The sequence below is a fragment of the Haemaphysalis longicornis genome, unplaced genomic scaffold (genome assembly GCF_048455015.1).
Source record: "Haemaphysalis longicornis isolate Haplotype H1 unplaced genomic scaffold, Haemaphysalis longicornis Haplotype H1 scaffold_1, whole genome shotgun sequence".
NCBI lineage: Eukaryota > Metazoa > Arthropoda > Arachnida > Ixodida > Ixodidae > Haemaphysalis > Haemaphysalis longicornis.
This window is the reverse complement of record NW_027526203.1, coordinates 377,712,550-377,730,644: the sequence shown is the minus strand read 5'-3', so window position 1 is coordinate 377,730,644 and position 18,095 is coordinate 377,712,550. Positions and strand designations below refer to the sequence as shown.

General features: G+C 46.3%; 1 protein-coding gene across 1 annotated transcript in view; it reads right to left on the bottom strand.

Annotated features, from left to right (window-relative positions):
- Vir (VIR_N domain-containing protein) overlaps positions 1–18,095 on the bottom strand; it is a 182,552-nt gene that overhangs the window by 20,921 nt on the left and 143,536 nt on the right. The window contains exons 43-44 of the mRNA XM_077686406.1: positions 9,761–9,920; positions 6,926–7,114 (exon numbers count right to left, since the gene is read on the bottom strand). Of these exons, the coding sequence (XP_077542532.1) occupies positions 6,926–7,114; positions 9,761–9,920 (349 nt within the window). The remainder of the gene's footprint in view (positions 1–6,925; positions 7,115–9,760; positions 9,921–18,095) is intronic.

The window sequence follows — 18,095 nt, the reverse complement described above, 5'->3', positions numbered from 1 at the left end:
GGAGATTCGAAACACTCCGAGCCGGCTAGCTGCGCCAGAGATTTTTAGGCTTATCACCGCGGTATTTTTTGATGGACGCTTTTACAAGCAGCGTGACTTTGCGCCCACATTATCAGCTCTTTTCTTGCATGAGCATCTTCGCTTGCGCCTCGTGCGGCATTTCAGCGAGCGGTTGGAAGTGGTCGCTGGAGCTGCCTGCACCGCTTCACGGCCAGTGCCGCCGCAATGTTGCCGTGCCGCGCACACTAAAAAAAAAGAAGAAGAAGAAAAAAAAAAAAAAAAAAAGCCAGTTGTATCTGCGCCCGCGTCGCCGCGCCTGCGGCGTGCACTGCACGTTATCGCGAGAAATCGCTCACCGCGGTTCACGCTTTAGAACGTTGTGCCGATAAGCCACCGCTCTTTCCCTTTTTGAACAAGCGAGCCGCGCGACGCCCAAGATTTTCATCACCAGTACGTTGCGCTGATAAGCAGCCGCCTTCGGCATCGTGAACACAAGTTGAGGTAAAAAAATAAATCCCGTTGGCGTTCTTATCATGTCCTGCGGCATCTTCATAGACGCTAAAAATGGAGCCGTGGTCTTTCAAAACACAAGCACAACGAAAGTTAGAGCCGCGCTCGCCGTTTGTAAGACCGCGGTTTTGCAATGTGTAAGACCCTGCAGCTGCGGCTGATGTTAAAAATAATACGAAATAAAGACCGTGCCTTCGTTTTTAGGTGCTGTGTATTTTGGTGGTAAAAAAATTTAGGATGACTTGTGAGGTAAGTGGCGATGTGGTTGAATTCGCGCATGTTTTGGTTATAGTGCGGTACCGCTTATAGTGCGGATTTTTGTGGCCCCGGCGACATACGTTATAAGCGGTCTACACTGTAAAACTGATTTTGAAAAGGAATTTTCTGAGCTAACTCCAAATAGCTTTACTTGTTCCAGCAACGCCAGGAACGCTATGAAAACGGGCTCCCAAGGTATTGTTCAAACTGAACGATTTTGAATACGCGGTGTCACGAAAGAGTTAAGGTGTTGAATAGTTCGCGCTACCAAGGGCACAAAGCAAGCAAAGAACTTGGGGTAGGCTTCTTGCTCCACAAAGGGATAACGGGGAAGTGGAAGAACCCCACAGCACTAGCGATGGCGTCATGGCCGTTGCGATGCATGCGAAATAGGAGGTACAAGATTGGGCAAGCCTATACACCAACGTTTAGCTACAGAGATGATGCTGTGGACAGTGCCTACGAGGATGTTAAATCGCAATGAATTTAAGCACTCAGTATACTACTGTGATAGGAGACTAACGCAAGGGTAGGGGAGATTAATGCAAGGGTAGGCAAATGTGCACTGGGGAATTTCGAAATAGGCAGTCAAAACAGCCGAGGAGATAAACTAGCTGCATTAGCGGAGAGAAATAACCTGCGGATAATGAATGCATTGCTACGCAAATGAATGAACAGAAATTGGACGCAGAAAACATTGCATGAACAGAATTGGACACAGATTTTTCGAACTGTGCATATGTTCGTACATACCTACTAGCCATCGAATCACCACTGTCATAGTGAAGAGCTTGCAAAGTCTCCCCCGTCAAAGGGTAACTTTTGAGGAGGCGGAGGTTTCCACAGGCTACCCATCCACTGTTCACACAGGCTTCAAAGGCGAAAATTCAAGGGTTTTCAAGGACTTTCACAAACCAGAAAATATTTTCAAGGACCCCATGTAATGTATTATCTGGGATTATAACTTTTTCAGCATAATGCAAACGTTGTTAATAGCACATAACTCAAATAGATGCTAACGAGTTCGTGAAAACTCTCCCAGCTTTAAAAGTTCTTTTCCTGTTTTTGCTGTTTTGTGAAAGTTTGCTGTTTTGTGAAACCGTGAAAGTTGCCAGTCTTGCTGCTTTTTTCTACTGATTTGAAATATGCCTTTATTTCTTGAGTCAGTGAATTAGTTCCCAAGATAGAGATAATTAGCAATTTTTGAAGGAACAATAGACAAAGCAGTGTTAGTCATAAAACTGTAATGTGTATGTTTCCTAGTACTATGGACCCTGGTGAATGCAATAAGAGAATTGGTTTTTTGATGCACCACTTGGAACTAATTTTACAGCTCATTAAACTTTGGTGGCACCAGTGGCAAGGAACCATTTTGAATGCACATTTCAAACCCGAAAGTTTAATGAACTGTAAAATTAGTTCCAAGTGGTGCATCAGAAAACCAATTCTCTTACTGCATTCACCAGGGTTCATCGTTTTGGAAATATGAAGATTACAGTTTTATGATTAACACTATTCTGTCCCCCGTTCCTCCAAAAATGACCAATTATCTCTAATTATCTTGGGAAATGACTGACTCAAAACAATAATGGAATATTTGAAATCAGTGGGAAAAATGCACCAAGACTGGCAAGTTTCACAGAGGTCACTTAAAAATTAAAGGAAACTGTTTTAAGAGCCATGTCCCCCCCTTAAGACATAGGTAATGTTGCCTGCATCTCCTGCTTTTTCAGCAAAGGTATTAGCTGAAGATATTAAATCTGCGACTGTTGCTGCAAGCTTTAGCTTTGCTTTTCATGTTGTCAATCCAATACTTGACAATGCGTATTTTCGGCTGCCTTGCCCCTGCAAGCTGCTCTTTTTCCGAGATTTAAGATTTTGGAAAATCTGTTTGCTTCGATGTCAGTAATCCTCAGGAGACACATCACACAGGACGATGTAACAGTCACATCTCCCACAGTACAGATGAAAGAATTGAAAGAAAAAAGGGGCCCGAGACCATGGCATGCCACATAAGTGCACTCTTTCTCTCCGCAATAAAAGGCCTTCACCACCTCGCTATCCGAGAACACTCCATTACAGAGGTAACCAAAGGAGTGAGATGTTACCACTTTCAACGGCCACAAAATCGCTGCACCTGCCACTAATCCATGCGCCTTGGCACACGACGACCGTGCTGGAAGCCGCATGGATGGGTCAGGCGCTCATGCACAGTGTCAGCAGGGCTCGCAAGCTTGGACGTTCCCTGTCTTCCCTATAGGCGGCGTAAAAATCGACGCCCCACGTGACCAACCTTGACCAACCTAAAGCGCTGTTTTCGACCATCAAGCCCACCAGACGGCGCAGGCAAAATGTTACTTTTGGTATAGAATACAAAACATTCATTCCGTGACTCAAAGAGCCCACACAGTTCGCTTACAATGTGTTATTTAAAAATACTATTAACAAGTTCCGCATCAAACATCCGTTGAGCAAAAATGTACGCAACTTTTTACGAACAGCCGACTGGTGCACCACCTTGTTTCTGTATTCGCAACCACAAAGCCGCCAATTCAAATTGAAACCGCTGCAACGGCCGACCGTTTCAATGTGCGCGGAGCACCGGTTTCGTGACTGTTATTGCTGTTATGTGCTTTTGCGTCCATCAGTTGTTGAGAGGACTGGCAAAACACGAGAATTGAGTGCTTGTGGAATGACAAATGTGGGAAATTCCGCATCGGAAGGCAGCTGTCGAGGCCAGAATATTCGATTCTTCAAACAGAAGGTGAGTGTTATGCACTCCGCTAGAAAGACGGTGCAAAGGAAACCGTTGTCGCCGTCAATACTTCATTTGTGCCCTTCGTTCGAAATCTTAGCGCAAGTGAACGAGTTGTTATGGCAAAAAAAAAAAATGTTGTCACGAAAGCGACGTACAATTGCAGCGATCGAAATGAAATGATGTCCTGGCCTCTGTAAACTTGCGGATGTCAATAAACGATTTGTTCTCACTTGCTGCTCACTGTGGTCTGTGCCAGTCGAGGCCATCTGGTCACCTGGCGTAACATCACTTCACTAGCGCGGCGCAAGTAAACACGCGACCAGCGTGCCAGCCAGGAGCCAGCAGGAGCAGCCACGGCCGGACTCGACGCCCCTTTCGCGCGCGGGAGGAGGAGAGTCGAGTCCGGCCGTGGAGCAGCGAGCCGGCGGCCGCCGTGCGAGGGCAGCCATGTTATTAAGGAGCTCAAGCGGCCTGTGCAAAAAGCATCCGCCATGTTTACAAAGCCGTGTTTACAGCGCCATCAAGCGGGCGTACTGGGTAGTTCACGACGCCGCCACTACGCTTTTTCTGGCACTACAGGCAAAGCTAGACCTTTGCTTCTCTAAAATCCTCCCTGTTCTGTGGTGTCAGGCACTCCTTAATAAACTGCCTTCATGTTGCCCCGGCCCATTGATGAAATGTAATTTTTCCGCATGGTCTGCATTTCACGCCATTTGCGCTCACGGGGTCTGGCAAAACCCTGTCTTTGTACAGGTCCCTGCTCAGCCACAACTGCTGAAAAGTGCACTTCCAAGGCATGACGGATTTAGTAAACTAAGTCCATGTCTACCATTTGCCGATAAAAGCAAACGCAAAAGGAGCATATGAGGCGCAGCAAACAAGCAATGAGCAAGCATCCACAGGCCACACAGGCTATGATGGAAGAAATATCATCATCATCATCATCACAAGCCTGGTTGTGTACACTGCAGGACGAAGGCCTTTCCCAGAGATCTCCAGCCACGCCTAACCAGGCGCTAGCTGAGTCCATGTTTTCCCCCCAAAGTTTCGGAGTTCTTGGCCACCCCTATTGCATTTGCGGTCTATTGGCAGCCAGTCTGTCTAACGGTAGGTCCACCTGTTGTCCCTCATTCACATTACGTGACCATCCCATACCTATTTCCTTCTCTTAATCTGAAGTAGAATGTCCTCCACCTTAAGTGTGTTCCCTAATCCATGCGGCTGCTTTCCTATCCCTCAGCGTGACCCCTAGCATTCAGCGTTCCATGGCCCGTTGTGCCGATCTACCGTATAATGCGGAATATAGGTCGAGATTTTTTAGAGAAAAATTTGCCGAAAAGTCACCCCTCGACCTATATTGCAGTCACTGGCAGTTGTCATCTGGCGACCGGGCAGCCCATCGAGCCCATCCAAACCCCAAAGGCACCATCGCCACCACCATCAATCGGACGCGACGCCATCTTTGTTTTGTTGCTTCTCTCGCTGTCGGCGAATGTGTGCGTGCTATTTTCTTCTTGCTCAAAATGAGTTTAGGCACTTGGTGCCAGTTTACAGCAGCATTTAAAAGAAAAGTTGGGGGTTTTCCAAGGCCAATGACGTGTCTGCCTTGCGCCAGTTCAGTATCGCCAAAAGAAGTGTTGCTAGCAGCGTTAGCTGAAGGGGCAACTCGGTATGCAACGCTCGGAAGGCCTCGTTTCATGGGCGCTGCTCTGTGCACGTGTGCTGCTGTAAAAGGGGCAAATTTTGTCCGCTAGCGTCGTGCGATGTCTCTACGAATGGATACCCCAAGATGTTTGCTGACCGCCTCCACAGACTGGCTGTCGCTCCGGTCTGCACACGAGTGTCCCATGCTTTGCGCTCGCTTCACGATGGCATGGTCTTGCGAGTGTTTAAGAAGTGCTGCATAAGCAAGTCCCTGGACTGCACCGAGGACGACCTGCTGTGTGGGCGACAGCGAGCCAGAAGCAGTCGTCCGACGATACTTCAGACAGTTTTAAATGAGTAATCTGAGACGAAACAAGTTATAGTCTCAACAAAACAATGGTTGGTACCTACTTATTTTTTTTTTTTAATTTTTCGGCTACAAGGTAAGGGGGTCGACCTATATTCCGCATTATACGGTAAGTTTCCTTTGAAGTCGTTCTGCTCCGGAAGTCATTACTGGAAGAATGCCTTTTTGGTTGATTGAAGCTTTTTGAGTGACAGAGGAAGCTTACCAGTCAGGATATCTGAGTTCCTACCAAAAGCAGCCCACCCCATGCTTATTCTGCGGATGATTTCCTGCTCATGGTTTGGATAAACAGCTATGACTTGCCCAAGATATACATATGTACATATTCGGCAACTGTCTCCAAGACTTCACTGCCTACCTGGAAGTGATGTACCTTGGCGTGCTGATTTGACATTACCTTGGATTAGCTTAGAGAGAGATGCAAGATTGCAAACAGAAGCCAGATTCCATTGGATTGTTTCATGACATGGGTTGGATTGAAAGCTTCCTGCTCCCAATGTTACCTCATGCTTAACGAAAATCCATTACATGCACTGTAACTTTGCGAAATACACTGGAACTTGATTGTTGCAATTTTTTTAGTTAACTTAAAATCCATGATGAACAATTACCTGTTGTAAAAACACAGAGCCACTGATTATCCCTGTGAAAATCAAGGGTTTCCAAGGACTGCTAAAAAATCCCAGGAATATCAAGTCCTTGAAGATGACATTTTTAAATTCAAGGGTCTTCAAGGTTTTCAAGGACTTGTGCGAACCCTGCCTATCGCACCTCCATTCTGCCCTATAGAAGCTCAAGGTATTCAAAACCTAGCCACAAGTCCTATGGTTGTACGGTTGCCCCTTCTTCCTGGGTCTCTGGATAGCAAGTTTTTTTTTGCAAATCAACAAAATAAAATAAAAATAAAGTTCGCTCGCTATGAGCAGGACCTTGTTGGGGTGAAGAAACAGGATAAATAGCCCTCCACGAATACTCCTCCAGACCAATGCTTCGCACACTGCATGCAGCGCTACCAATATAATGTACCAAATTCAAGGACTAATGTGTGCACACACAAGTGCACTCAGCAGCAACCATGTAGGAAGCCCGTGCAAATGGCCACACCCCAGTTTTTTCAAATGGATGAATGCAATTCACGACTTTCCGGATATATGATAATGATACTGAGCTGCGCAACATCTGTGCCCCGAACTTTGTGCTACAGGGCAATTTACATTCAGAGCAACAGATTGGCAACCCCTGCGCATAATTTCAATGTTTAGGCGGCATCCTGCAATGAGCCCAGAAGCCGGCATTATCACAAAGCTACGCTTTGTGCAGCCAGATCACACCGAGCAGACTAGCAGTAAATGAATGTGCATCAAGGATTTCTGTCCCTGCAAGCAGACCTGGAATCGGGAACCTTGGTGTGGGGGCTCATCCAGTGAGTCGGTGCATGGCCCGACATCATTGTGCTCCGAATGCCTCGCGCAAAGCGGTCAGCTGGTGCTGAGCCGCTGCCGCTGGGTACAGATGACAATGGACCCCCATATGGATCCAGACCGCGGCTCCGAGTTGAAGATCGAACGTCAATCACACTGCGTGTGCAAACCAGGTTGTTTTTCACTGAAGGCCGCTACGCTAGAAGTGTGTGAGCATCTAATACAGTGGAACCCCAATAGTACGACTTTCAAGGGACCGTGCGAAAGCGTTGTATGACCGGGGTGTCGCATGATTGAGGTATGGGTAAATTCCGCCCTAGTAGAATGTAGAATATGTAGATAATGTATTTTTGCTATTATCAGCAGGTTAATTTTCACCGAAATTAGTACCACACAAATAATAACTTTTTTTGTTTTACTTGTGCATTTGAAAACTGTGCTGAACGTTGCTGACAATGCTACTTCTTAAAAATTGAGCTTGCAATGAAGCCAAGCCATGCCATGCGAAGCTTTTTGCTGCATGGTCACCAAGGCAGTGATAAGCAAGTGTGGTTGGCTTGGGGAGGTTTTTCACTGGGGGGAGGAAGGCAGGAGGTAAGTGGTATGCAGTGTTATTCCACCTCAGAGGAATCTGCATCCCGTCATCGGTAAGTGTTGGAAATGTATGCGTCTTGTGCCTGCCTAACTTTGGTGAATATGAACCAGACTACTTACTTACCAACCCACTGTGGTTGTCACCCCGCCACTTCGGATGTCTGAGTTCCTTCTCCTATGCAGTGTAATGAATGCCTGCCGATGAAGAGATGCCATTTGCACCCCATCTTGTGCAAAGATGAATGCTGTTTTGAAGTAACATCATATTTTGCACTACAGGCCTGCTAGACCATGAAGGTTTGACTAGCTTTTTCAACGGCAGCCATTTTGTGTGCTTATAAATATGCCATTTTGATGCTTGCAGGTGAACTTGCAGGTGAATTGTTCTTGACGGGATTACACAATTGTGCATTCTTAAATTATTCAGCCAAATAAAAAAGAATTGATGTGCACTTTGGTAATACGCAATAAAATATGCTGCCCTATTTAATTGCCTTGTTTACACTTGCCACTGGCACAAATAGAACTAAAATACTTGCAGACTAACGAGGCCATATTTGCTTACTGAAACCAATAGACTAATTCACATTATGAGGCCTAATACACTGATACACACCAATGAAACATATTGACTAATACAGTAGCCTATTAGCTCTACAAGAGGCAATAAGCTAGTAAGGTATGTTTTCCTCTCCCATCATCATTGTGAACTGTGCTGTTCCATCCACTGTTGATTCGACATCCTCGTAGAAACTTCCTACAGCCTCATCATTGTAGCTACATGTTGGGTGAATAAGCTCCTACTATCTTTAGCCTGCACCACTTGTTTGGATTGATCACAACTATCACTCTTTATCTAATGCTGAAGGATTCCTCCTCGATAGCACAGAATATGTTCACTATTCAACTCCACGAAGTCTTCTCCAGTTCTTCTAACTTCCCTTAATCCTGTGATATGCCAGTTAATGCCCGAGAGCTTCTCTTATAGCACAGCTAAGGTTTCCTAGCAAGACAGACTTCATGCGTCGAACGCTGCCAATTCCAGAGGCAGCCTGTCCAGACCCGGAGATTCCTCGAACCCTCTGCGGTATCCCTTGCCTGACTGGCACCATGGACAGGTGCTCTTCGGCTGCTGGGGACTGAGGTCCCAGAGCTGCGTTGGTCGATAATGGTCACTAGGACGACGAAATACAACCTTGGTTTATTAAGAAGACTCTATTGTCCCCATTCAAACAATTAATCTTGATATTAAAGAAAACAGATGATGCACCAGAGGCTCACCAGGCCCTTTCCCCTTTCCCTACCAAATTTTATGATGACCCAAACCTTATGATGTCACTTGTCTGCGCTATTGGCGGGCACTGATCGAGTCCATCAAAAAACACAACCGTTGTGCCTTAAGTTATGTCCCACCATAACACTTGAATGCTAACATAGAGTTAAAACACTGATAACTCAGTTCTCCATATTTCCCATATTATGTCCCTGCTGATGTTGGGTAGTATCAAATTTGGACGTTTTTTCAAAATGTATTATTTTTCGATAAAAACGTCTTTCAGGGCCAGAAAATGTACTATTTTTCAATAAAAACAATGTCCTTCAGGGCCAAAATGCAGTTTAGTGAGCTACCAAAGACAAGTCCTTTTAAATAAAATGAGGTTGTAATTTGTCTACATAGTCTATTTAATGGTCTCAACAATACAAGTAGAACTGGTGTTCCCGTACCTGACATGGTGTGCTCTATATCTTACTTTTAATCGGCCCTTGTTGTTCAGATTTTATGCTATCTAAACTTTAATGTTCATGAACCATACGCTGCACTTTCTCTTCTCTATGACTAAAATTTCAGCTTAGCTCCATCAGCTATAAGTGAGCTATTTGGTGAAGCCCCTTTCCTGTAAGCCATGCAAAACCACCAACTTACACCTGCCACCCTTACACAAACAGCAGGACCTGCGACCACATGTTACAGGTATAGTAGATAATGTAACATTTTCTTGTACGAATTTGACGAATGTTCCCTATTCTTGAGAACCTTGTTATCTGAAGACTTCAACCCACACATGGGAAACACAGGAATACAGTTTATATATATAAGCAAGCTTTGGTGAGCATAATGCTATGCTTCAAGGCTAGTTTTTTTAACCGATGTGGCACTTACCTAGAAGGTGGCCTAATCACGATTATTTCACACTAAAAAAGACCCACCTTCCAAAAGACTGCGTGTCTGAGGGCCCCGCCGTGAGTGGGACCACATTGGACGAGACCAGCATGTTCTTTGGCACTGCACTCGCCACACGACTTTCACTCCACGTTGGAATTGCTCGGGGAACCATGGAGCTGCTGCGAGCAGTCCCCAGTCCAAAGGCTGCCGAGGAAGAGAAGGGAGAGTCGCGACAACTGGCGCACCAGCACGTGCAGCATGCCCTCACGAATCAAGCCTTCCTACCCTCCCTTCCTGTACTGCTCCCTCGTGTTAGCAACTCTCAAGCTGTTTATACAGTCCATAAAGCAGCTACGATAAAACGACATACCGATTCAGTTCGTATGGCTGCCATAATTACTCAATGCTAACATGCCCTTGATTTTCACAGCCCCCCCCAAAAAAAAGGGCGAAAAATTTTGAGTACAGGACAAGCCACACAGGTGCAGCAAAATCTCACTTATTGTGATGCAAGGACAGCTCTTCATCACTGCCGAATCAAAACACACTACATACATTACACAGCACCCCAACACAAAAAATGTTCTCAGCCGGGAGCAGTCGTAGAACGGCAACCTTTTTTGGCTAACTGCACAGTGGTAACTTTCCAGCGCTTGCGTCACAGCAAAGCAAGAGCGCTTGCTACTATGTATCTGCAAAAGACTTATCGCCTCATATCCACACAACAATCACTCAATAAACAGAAAACACGCCAGCATGCTCTCTGTGAAAGCAGAATGAAAGTGCAGAAGCAGCCAAGGTATTACTGTGCGGTGAGCCGCCTCCATTCCATGCACACAAAAATCACTGCCTTCCGTGAATATTTGTTTTGTATTTTGGTGTGTGTTTGGGCAGACAAGAATTTTTTTGCTTTGCTTGCGCAAATGTGCAACCATGGTTGCCCTGCAATGTCAATAATGCTAGGCAGTCATTAGGGAATTTCGGTTGTTACCTGATTCTGACAGGCGCGTGATTTTTGGACCCATTTTCCCACAAAAAGGCACGTGTTAAAGTTTGGCGTCGTTCATAACAGAGCAGCTGGGGCAGTATAAAAGAAGTCATTGCTTGGAAATTTACAGAGAAAACAGCATATAGTTGCCATAACTAAGACATCAGAATTTTAAGCAAGATAGTGGTGTCTTATACAGTTGAACCTCGATATAACGAACCTCGATTTAACGAAATTCGCGATATAGCGAATTTTTTCCAGTTTTCTACCGAAATTTTGCTAAATCCATGTATTTTTATCTCGATTTTACGAAGTAATTTTGTGCGGCGCTTTCGATTTAACGAAGTCACGGCGAGAAAGGAAGAACGAAATTCCGGTCGAGGCACGTTTTATTTTGCCTCTCAGAGCCTACATTGAAAACATTAAGTACTCACATTTACTGATAAAAGGCTAAAATGAAAGAAAAGCGGTGAATTATGCGGTTGACAACAATTAAAAGCGATAAAAGCTGCTGCTCAAAAACCGCTAGCGGTCATGGACGGTTTAATAGTGCCGCCACCATTTTGACATCTCCATCGTTGCCTACGCCAGCGCCCTCTATGCTTAGGCTGCCGAAGCCTACTTCAAGTGTTTTTTTTTTTTTTTCTACGCGTCTTTGCTCACGGTGCTGCTGCTCTAGGCAATCTAAAAACGTTGGCTCTAGGTTGTGCTCGCTGATAACCACATTAATATTTTGTTCGTCCATCATTAGATGAGTCTTATAAGCAGCATGAGCACTCCGAACAAGAGCCTGTAGAAGTGTCAGTGAAACCGACGGTAGACCGACGGCCACCGAAGTGATGGATGCCATCGACGTTCTGCGGAGGCACGCAGGCGCACGCGAATGTTTAAGAGCAAGCCTTGTTAGCGCTGTCAGCATACGAGCGTCACGTAAAGCCCACCCTGGTCAAGAAACGCCAAGCACTGCTTACGGACTTCTTCACTACGGCTTGAACATCGAGTGCTGGTGGCAATAAATTGCTCTCCGAACGTGGTCAAAACGTGTTCATTAGACAGCTGCGATGCGGAGAAATCGGTTTCTTTAGGGCTCAGCGGGCATACAAGTAATTGCTTAATCAAATTTGGCCATAAGTTATTTAATGTAAGCTTTCCACTTTAGCGGGAGCACGTAAGCGCTGCTCCACAAAGTGAAGCGGTCCGTGTGTACTCCACTCAATTCTCAATCATGGCTTTATCTCGAGTGTCGTGGTTGCATCACGCGCCCATACTGCAGAGCCTTTGTGCATGAAAAAAGTCTTTAGAAAGCTTTATAGCACCCTTCCGCTGTTGGCCCGCCGCACCCCTCAACGCCGCGGCTAAGCCTACTACTGAACAGACGAAAAGAGGCGTAACTTTGAACCAGCACCTCGCCGGGGTGAAGTTCACGGGGCACGGACGCGGGTTCAATGGACTAACAGCGGCGTTTAGTAGTGACCGAAATGAAAAAAAGAAAAAGTGAAAACCTAGTCTATCATATTTAATGAGGCGTTGCGGAAAAAGCGCCGGTTTTACGACGACACGAACTACGGTCGGCTATCCGAATTCCATTGCCTAAGTGTTGAGGCTCTTAATTCACACAATTTTCGCGGCCAGTTTTAGTACAAATTTCGCTTTAAGTGGAGAGGTAACTACATAGCAGTTGTTTCTGAGCGATGGGCAAGGTTTTGAAACCTCAATAACTGGTTAAATTAACTGTAAAATCGAAACCTCGATTTTACGAAATTCTCGATTTAACGAAATTTTCGCCCGCAAGTACGACTTCGTTATATCGAGGTTTAACTGTAGTGGTATCTTCTAGCAGCAATCAAAAGTTACAGACACAGTGTAATCTTGGCAATATCAATCTCTCGGGGTAGCTGAATATATTTGCATCATTTCAGGTTCGTGTAATCAGCAACCAACCAGCCCGGACAAAGAAAACGTGACTAAGTTGACATCGAAAGCATGAATTATGAAGTGCCTGCTAATATCGTTGCATGTCGTATTTAAAAGGAGATGCACCTCAGTGATTTCTTGGGAACTTCAGTCTGCATATGGGCTTTGAACGTGGAAACCTAGTGATTATCGAAGACTTCTTTACTGCTACATTGTGTTTGTGTCCCCTTTTTCTCTTCCGTTTCTTCATCGTTTGATGCGCATCACTTCGACAGGCCGAATGGCCCCAATTCACATGGCAGCTTCCTCAGAGTCAAAGCTCTTCTTCGCGTGCACCTGTTCTCTACCCACATGCTGTCACGTTCACCTGCTACAAGGCACGCATCAGTCTAATTCTTGCCCCATTCGAGCAGCATGCCAGGTGCATTTGTAACATTGAACGTTCGAATCATTGCAAACACAAGCACAGGGTCATACTATCGTTACTTATTTCCATAAAGTATCTCCCAATGACGCAGCCCCACTTCCCTGCCGCAGCTACAGATGGTGCCATTGTTTGATGGCGATGATGATGTAGCTAAGATCAACTTATAAAGGAGCCCACTTCGAGCCACAGCCGACACATACGGAGATAAAATCACAAGAGCGCATCTGAGTCACCATCGTTGGCAGCGTGCTTTTCAAGCACTTTCAGAGGTTTGTGCGAGAGTAATTTGACTTATAAGCCCAGTGCTGTCAAGTGAAAAGCAGTAGTTGCCCGAATGATTTCCAGAATAATTCGACATCTGAATGGGAATCATTTAATGATGTCGCCCAGCTGACCAAAAACTGTCTCACTTACTAAATGACACTTTCGTCAAAAGAAAATCAAGAGCCTACACAAAATAACATATACTTATTCTAACCCTGCTTTTCAAGACGGCAGAGCGTAGAAAATTCCCGGTTGATGGCAACCCCCCCCCCCCCTCCACTCCCCCAGCAAACACTCTAGAGTTTTAATCTTTCGTGCAGATCCAAGACTCCTATGGCACAGTATCCCACACCAACACTGGATAAAGAAAAATTCGCCAGGGAGGCAATTATCTTTCAGTGCAGCCGTATTAGCTGTGATGCACAATGATTGCGCGGCCTGAAAGGGGCTCAGGGCCGTCTAAGTGCTTTCGGTGCTTATCAAGAAAAGAAAACCCTTGCAGACAGCAAGCGTCCCTGCTATGCTCAAGCCTTTACATACTAAAGAAATTAGGATGTTTGTGCAACAGTGGATATTTTCTGCAAATACCGCATTTGCATGATTATAACGTGCCCCCGATTGTAACACGCAGTATAAATCAACACCCTGAATCCACAAAAAGATCTTGGTGCCAATTCTACCGCGCACACGAAATAATGCCTTTAAAGGGACACTGAAGTGAATTTGTCAAGCTCCCGTTTTTGCTTGCATGCCTACACTGGCTCAAATTAGCACACTTTTCATCGTTTATTCGGCTGACAAATCGGTAATTATTTTACAAAGCGCGAAAGAAGAAAAACTACCATGCGCGGTTTGCGGCGGCCGCACCAACTAAGGCTGTGACGTTGGGAGGAGGGGGCACCGTGATTGGACGATGCCCAAGGTTAGCAATCAAACAAGTTTCAGTTTCGGTTTCGGTTCTGTAAAACACAACCAATGGCGTTGTTGGTTGGGCATTCTCAATATCTCAGTAATTATCGTACCGCGCTTCTGCCATGTTGTCGGCTGTAAAATTCATAAGATAAGCCTCCCAGGACGGCTTGGAATCGTAGCATTCACTAGCCGAGGCCTACGCAGTGCATGAACGCCCCCGCGTCCCCGCAGACGCTCAAATGCCATACGTTTTTCCCCTATATTTGGAGCTTGCCTCACTCATGCCTGTATCGTAAGAAGCGTGTTCGCACCAGGCCAAGGGTCTGTTGATACTGGTTTGTGCCCACTGCCCGCAAGCAGTCGGTGCTTATGGCAACAGCACGCCAACGAGAACTCGCTAGCGCGCCAGTGCCAGCCTGCGCGCGTTCTGTGAACTAGTTCGTGGAGCAATGAACGTTGTGGCCCAAAAAAAGGTGAACTCAGTATAGAAAACATCGGCGCAAAACGAAAAAGTTAACTTATAAAAAAAAAAGCATGTACCCGCGGGGATTCGAACTTGTGACTTGCAAAACACTTGCTCTGACGTACCTAGCGCTCCAAAACACTCGGCCACGAGCGAGCGCGGCCGACACTGGAAATATAAGGTACAGTGTAGACCATTTATAACGTAACCGCTTATAGTGCGGGACCGGATATAACGCGGGTTTTTGCGACCACCGGTTTGCCTCCCATAGAACTCAATGCATAAGCATACCGCTTAAGATGCGGTTGGCCGAAGCACAATACCGTTTATAGTGCGGTTTTTCGGCGGGTCTGCTGATCGACCGGCGCAGCTGAGGCATCGTTTTAGGGTAGCAAAAGAAAAAAGAAAGGATGAAATCGGCCATCTGACGCAGCGTGCACCCCTTGCCCTCCTCTAACGTGGACACCCCAAAAAAAAAAAAAAAAAAAGGCACCCTATAGTTCGCGCGTACCTGACTGATAACCACAACTGACCTTGCTTGATGCACCTCGGAAGATAGCGGCAGACAAGATCCGCGCGCGGCAAGTTGATTTTATTAATCGTGAACCGCATGGCCCGTTTTCGCGCACGAATCATGCACATCAGCGTCGGGCGTTATTTTTTTTTTTTTTTTTTTTCGTGCTCGTATCGACGATTCCGCGCTCGCGGTGGCTTCTTCGCGTGGCAGTGGGAGGAGCCTGACGACTTGCACCAATGGGGAGACGCGTACCTAATGGCGGGAGATTCGAAGCGCTCCGAGCCGGCTAGCCGCGCCAGACATGTTTAGGTTTACCACCGCGGTATTTTTTGATGAGCGCTTTCACAAGCAGCGTGGATGGCAGTTTATATTCCACTTTTCGCCCACATTATTAGCTCTTTTCTTGCATGAGCATCTTCGCTTGCGCCCCGTGCGGCATTTCAGCGAGCGGTTAGAACTGGAACTGCCTGCACCGCTTCACGGCCAGTGCCGACGCCATGTTGCCGCCTCTTACCGCGCCGCCCACACCACGCCAGTTGTATCCGCGCTGGCGAGCACTGCACGTTTTCGCGATACCAAATCTACCACTCGGTTCACGCTTTAGAACATTGTTGCAGATAAGCCACCGCTCTTTCCCTTTCCGAACATTCGAGCCGCGCGAAGCCGAAGATTTCCACCACCAGTACGTTGCGCTGATAAGCAGCCGCCTTCGGCATCGTGAACACAAGGCGGGGTAAAAAAAAAATCCCGCTGGCGTTCTTATCACGTCTTGCGGCATTTGTTCATAGACGCTAAAAACGCAGCCATGGTCTTTCAAAACAAACACAACGGAAGTTAAAGCCGCACTCGCCGTTTTGAGACTGCGCTTTTGCCCTGCAGCAGCGGCTGATGTTAAAAATAATACGAAATATAGACCGTGCCTTCGTTTTTAAGCGCTGTGCGTTTGAGTGATGATAAATATAGGTTGACTTGAGCGATAGGTGGCGATGTGGTTGAATTCTCGCGTGTTTTGGTTATAGTGCGGTACCGCTTATAGTGCGGATTTTTGCGGCTCCCGCGACATACGTTATAAGCGGTCTACACTGTATATAATGTATAATTAGTTTACACTTTTATTTAGCTTTAGCATTCCAAGCAGCTTAGGTGACTATTTGTTGTTTTGCGCTCGTGCAGTAAGCGTCCCCCGAGTTTCCACAGTTGCTCACGTCTAGCAATTGCATTTCTTAGACGGAAAAACGTTCGCAGATGCGTAGTCGTGCTGCTGACCGCTGTGCTTGTTCACCCAGCGCAAAAAAGTGCTTCCCGCACCCTAGTTTACGCTGTACGGTAAAAATATCAGTTGATTTTGTTTCCTTAGTACCTATATTGACTTCGCTGACTCTTCCACTCCTTCAAGAGGCCTTATATTTTCCTACTGGCGTACCAGTCAGCGAAGCGTCGCATGTGCGCTTGTGCAGCGCTTGAGCGACCTTGACTTGGAGCTAGATACAGAGTACAAACTAACGAAGTAAAGAAAGGCACATTCTTCCATTCACAAACGTGTAGTGGCTTAGTTTCAACTGATCGAGCGAATTGCCATGACCCGTCGGCGGCCGGCGGACGAAACGCTGGGCCGACTGACTCTGCCTGAAGGCCGGGGAGCCGTGCAGTAGCGCAGCCAATTGCGAGCTCGGCTCCTCCCGACGTCACACGAAAACGCCACAGAAAATGGGCGAGCGTAAAGAGAGGAGGACAGCATTTTCGAATTAATTTTTCTACTAAAAAAATCGCGTAAACGCGCCCTGAGTGGTCGAAACATGGCCTGGGGACTCCGGACTACAATTTGCGCTAGTAATCCCGCAATGTTTACATATCACTTCAGTGTCCCTTTAACTGATGCCTCAAAATTGCACAAAACATTTAACTGAACACAAATCGGCACACGCTGTAGGCAGCTAAAGCCCTTCTGTGAAGCTTTGCACTTAAAATAGTGGTCCCTTTGTTTTCGCCAATCGCGAAAACCCGACTCCAAGATGACTTATGCATGGGGCGCTGTGCGTCTCCCTTCCATTTCCGCCACGGCGATTACTTTGTGTTTAAATGAAGCCCCCGTCACTCATTGAGCCACTAGTTGGCGGTTTTGGTTTTGAGTCCGATTGTAACGGGCAGGTATTTTTGAAAGCCTACTTTCATAAAAAAAAGGTGCACATTAGAATCGTGCAAATATGGTAAACTTAAATTGTAAGCGCAGCCCCCCTGTTTGTGTCCCCTCACGTCTTTTTCACAAAAAATGTTTTTGCGCAAGATGTGTTTCATTGTAGCGGGATTCGACAAACGAACTCCTCAAACCTGCCACGCTAACAAGGTGGCTAACTCTTTCGTGACCGCGCCATAGGCCATCGTTCACGGACCAACGATAATTTTTTTTTGCAATAACTAAAAACTGCGCTATTTGGACAATTGACGTCATCTGGCATGTTCATTGGAAGCCCCTTTTCCAGGTTCGTTGCCGTTTGTTTACGTTTCGCGTGGATAGACGGCGTTGCGAGTGAATTTTGAACCCAAGGTAGTGGCGAGTTGTGCAAAAATGGCGTCCTGTTACTGCACGCTCTGCAAAGGCGGACAGCGGTTTCAGGGCTTCAGCAACTGCTGCTGCTGATTTTTTTTTTACCCCAGCTGCAGTGATGACTCCAGCAACGATGGGGATTCTTCAGATTTTAGTTCTGATGAAGACTCTCCCATTCAACAGCCTCAGACTTCGGTAGGTGCTGCCAGGGAAGGTTCGTTTTTGACTTCACGCTGTATTTATAAACAAAACGTGCCTAATATCTGACGACTGCAGTATTACTTTCATGTGTAGGGTCCGGACAATGTGCGGCGGGGATATTTTGCCAAATGCACTGCGCCGTATCGCG